Genomic DNA, 4,486 nt, shown 5'->3' with positions numbered 1-4,486 from the left:
AGATGCTGCGGTGCGTCAGTGTGTTGTCAGCAGGGGTCACTGGTCAGTCACGGCCGCCACGCAGCACTCACCGCCCCAGACCTCACAGGGGGGGAACCGTCCGCTACGCGTCTGCCTCCTCGCGAGATCTCTGACGACACATGCAAATCACACAACAAAGGGCCGCGTGAAAAACACACACAGGTGAGAAGTGAACTCCTCTCACACATGGTCACGCTCTTATCATGGGCTGTAAAGAAACATCAATGAAAATCCTGAAATTCTGATAGTTGTTCTCTGTAAATGTGTCAATCAGGTCAATTTTCCAAGATAAAGATACGAAGTTGACTTCTTAGTTCTCATGCATTAGGCCCATGTTATTTATTTTTTAATAACATAGGTCTTCAGGCTCCTATAGCTTGATATCAATTAAGAGCAGTATTTGTGTTTTTCTATCAAATAAGATTTATTTTTAAAGTTCGAATTCAACTAAAATGCACAGACAGGCCTCAACAGCTAAGTTTGGTCCACTTCTCTCAATAAAGACATTTTGGAAATATATTCGTTTTTGATAGGCTATATTTGGGGCATTTAAGGAATATTCATGTGAATGTATAAAAACCTGTTTACATTTTTGTTGAATCCATAAACTTAAGAGAGCAATTGAACTGTATTATAAAAATGGTGTGTTGGAGTTTGTAGGAAATTCTACATTATTTGCCCTTTAATAACCTATATGTCACAGTTGAAGTGACTGCAGACATATTAGCTTATGCAATAAAACTCTTTAGGAAAAATGAATGCAAATGTTTCTATTTGCACGCTCCAAATTCTTACCAAGAGCGTGGGAGCAATAAACCTGATTTTCTTTATACATTTCTTAAGACAGGTTGCTTAACTAATGTTATATTTAAATAAAAATGACTGCATTAATTAAATGTTAAATATCTATATATTATTAGAGTGTAATACAATTACACACGGTCGGGTGAATATATGATAAAAGAAAAATATATTTAGGACAAACTTTAAATTGTCTTTGTTATTTAATCCCGTTATTTTTATGCTTTTCTTGATGATACTACTAATAACATACTTCGATTGTAGAATCTACATTTCCATTCTGTCAACCTAAAAAGATAGGCCTAAACAAATGAACATCCATCCCTTAATCGCCTACATCTTTGTGATGTTTTTAAACGATTAATTCCATCAAGCTGAAAAACTAAATAATGTTGTTTTTAGGATTTGCAATCAACACAACGAAACACAACTTTGCAGAAGCCGTGGGGGAATTTTGATGGCTCTGTTAACACCCGCTCAGTGTGAATGACATTTGGAGGTCTTCATCCCACCTCGGCCCCAGCAGCCGCTCGCACCCAGGGGACCCTTTTGTCACCTATCCCGACCAAATGATCTTCATTTAACCTTTAATTAGTTTCCACACACCGCCCACCGGAGCTGCCGGGGTGCGGGTGGGAGCCATCCCACTCTTTCATCCGTCTGTTTATTCAGAAGCTCAGCCACAGCCGATGAGACTTTCTCACACACTGATTAGTAGCAGCTCATTTTGCATTAATCGGTAAATACCTTTGGCCTAAACGGAGGGTTAAAGCATCCCACAATATTTTTATAACAAATATGTGAACTGTTAAATGTGGAAAAGGCCTACAGGGCTGATGTGACACAGATATAACTACTATACTTGTCGGTTGCCTTTTTTGGTCAATTTTGTGAGCTGTGTTTCAGCACCTTTTGCACTTTTACGAATTTTTGAGATTTAGAAGATAGGGTGTTACATCTATTTGTTCAGATGATTAAACGCTCGTAGACCCTAAATAAACTCACTTAATTCGCTTTTAAAATAAAAGTTATTTTATGGTTTAGAATATTTTGAATTAAAGAAGAATAATACAGCAGGCCTACATGTCTCGCAATTTGGGCCATTAAGTGAATTATCAGCCAGGCACACCCTTAGCAGCATTTTAAAAACTCCATGTTTAAGCTGAGGAGAGAGGGAAGGAGGAGGGGGGGGGGGGGGGGGTATAGTAACTTTTGTCGCCATAGCTATGCCACAGGTTCATCCCGTCCTCCAATTGGATGCTGGAGCACACATTCGGGGAGGAGCAGCTCCTCGAGCAGCCAAAAGGGAGGAAAAAATGTGAAGCTTAAAAAAAAGTTCCTTGCTTGTGACTCGTGTGCTCATCCAGCCTCATACTTTCAGCCTTCTCAGTCTCCCAGTCCCAAATGTTCACTGCAGCAGCGCGCGCTCTCTCCGATTCACCGTGGCGAGCTTGAATAAGGACTTTCCACACGAGTCAGAAAGAAGGGAGAACAGTAAAGGAATCGGAGGACACGTCGAAGTTCTGAGATTTTCTAGGGGGAAAGCAGTTCTTTGGGGAGCTTTTACGCATTGCGCAGGATGCAGGCGCGCTACTCCGTGTCCAGCCCCAACTCGTTGGGAGTTGTGCCGTACATCAGCAGCGACCAAAGCTACTACCGGGCCGGCGGTGGATACACCGGGATGCCGGCGCCCATGAGCATGTACTCCCACGCGGCACACGACCAGTACCCGGCCAGCATGGCGCGGGCGTACGGGCCGTACACACCTCAGCACCAGCCAAAGGACCTGGTCAAGCCTCCCTACAGCTACATCGCTCTCATCACCATGGCCATCCAGAATTCACCGGAGAAGAAGGTCACCCTCAACGGGATTTACCAGTTCATCATGGAGAGGTTCCCCTTCTACCGGGACAACAAGCAGGGCTGGCAGAACAGCATCAGGCACAACCTGTCGCTCAACGAGTGTTTTGTCAAAGTGCCCCGGGACGATAAGAAGCCCGGTAAGGGCAGCTACTGGACCCTGGACCCGGACTCCTATAACATGTTTGAGAACGGCAGCTTCCTACGGCGCCGGAGGAGGTTCAAAAAGAAGGACGTGCAGAGGGATAAGGATGACAGGGAAGGCAGGCAAGACAAGGACACCCCGGGCAGCGATCAGGACGTGCCGGCGCAGGGCTCTCAGCCGGTGCGCATCCAGGATATAAAAACGGAGAACGGGACCTCCACGCCGCCACAGGCCGAGTCCCCGAGCCTGAGTACCGTACCCAAGATCGAGAGCCCCGACAGCAGCAGCAGCAGCATGTCAACAGGAAGCCCGCACAGCGTACCCTCCACACGGTCACTCAGCATGGATGGACAACAAGAGCACCAGCACCCGCACCACCACGGCCAGGCCCCGGCGCAGGGCTTCAGCGTGGATAACATCATGACCCTGCGAGGCTCTCCGCAGGGCGCAGAGCTCTCCCCTCCACTCATCGCCTCCTCTCGGACAGGTATCACCCCATCGCTGTCGCTCAACTATTCCCCCAACAACCAGACATCCGCTTACGGCTCCACTACGGCCTGCAACCAGAACGTCATCTCCACGAACTCCAACGCGACCTATCACTGCAACATGCAAGCCATGAGCCTGTACGCGGGGGACAGGTCCTCTGGAGGCGGCGGCCACCTGGCGCCAGCAACCACGGTGGAGGAGGCTCTGCCCGACTATTGCATCACCACGACCACCGCGTCCCCGCTAGGACACGGCAACCTGAGTCAGGCGGGTCAGGAGGGCCACCACGCGCACCAGGGCCGACTCGCGTCCTGGTACGGGGACCTGAGCCACTTGAGCCCGGGTTATCCAGCGCAGCAGCAGAACTTTCACTCAGTGCGGGAGATGTTTGAGTCCCAGCGGATCGGACTGAACGGCTCCCCGGTCAACGGGAATAATAGCTGTCAGATGGCGTTCCCCTCCGGCCAGTCCATCTACCGCACCTCAGGAGCTTTTGTTTATGACTGCAGCAAGTTCTGAAAGCCAAAGGTGTCTTTTTTAAATTAATAACTCTTAATATATGTTCTCTATATTTTTTATGTTCTTTTGTTCTCACACTCCCGTATGGACATAAGAGATTCAGAGACTTTTTTTTTTTGTCGAGGCGTGTGTAACACCAAAAAACACGTAAGTTTTCTTCCCTCTCACTTTGAGAATTGTTTATAGAGATGACTCAAATACCAGCTTTTGTGACTTTATAGACTGTAAATTATAGCCTAATATAGTAATTTATTTTTTAGGAAAAGGAAGTGGTTGGATATTGAGGACCAAACACTTAAAAAAGTTTTTCAAGTTTTTGTTATTGCTGCCTTTATTTCGCCCAGTTCTTGTATAGAAATAGAGAGGGGGACTTTGTAGTCTATACTGACTTATTTTATTCATTTTGTCTTATTTGTTGAAAACTATTTTTTGAAGGCATTACATTGTGCTTGTTTAATAAAGTGCCGTCTATTTGATTTTAATTTGAGTGGTTTATTAGCAGTGGTTTGCTTAATCAAGGGAGTGTTTTTAAATTAGAGGTAGATAATCAGGTAGGGGAAACATTTGATGGAGTGTTAACTATTTTATATTATATTTCAACCCACTAAATGCTCTAATAATGGTGGCCACTAAAGAAGAACATTATATGCA

At 45.7% G+C, this 4,486-nt stretch overlaps 1 protein-coding gene across 1 annotated transcript; it reads left to right on the top strand.

Moving 5' to 3' along the window:
• Positions 1–2,184: 2,184 nt before the first annotated feature.
• foxc1b (forkhead box C1b) lies at positions 2,185–4,265 on the top strand. Its single transcript, XM_080032433.1, has one exon. The coding sequence runs from the start codon at positions 2,402–2,404 to the stop codon at positions 3,833–3,835; it is 1,434 nt and encodes a 477-aa protein (XP_079888559.1). The 5' UTR covers positions 2,185–2,401; the 3' UTR covers positions 3,836–4,265.
• Positions 4,266–4,486: the final 221 nt, after the last annotated feature.

The sequence above is a fragment of the Ammodytes marinus genome (assembly GCF_949987685.1).
Source record: "Ammodytes marinus genome assembly, chromosome: 8".
NCBI classification, from domain to species: domain Eukaryota; kingdom Metazoa; phylum Chordata; class Actinopteri; order Uranoscopiformes; family Ammodytidae; genus Ammodytes; species Ammodytes marinus.
Note: the sequence above shows the minus strand (reverse complement) of the source record. Positions and strands in the feature narration are given on the sequence as shown.

Coding starts and splice junctions, on each gene's coding strand:
- foxc1b (XM_080032433.1), top strand. CDS start 2,402: ATGCAGGCGCGCTACTCCGTGTCCAGCCCCAACTCGTTGGGAGTTGTG.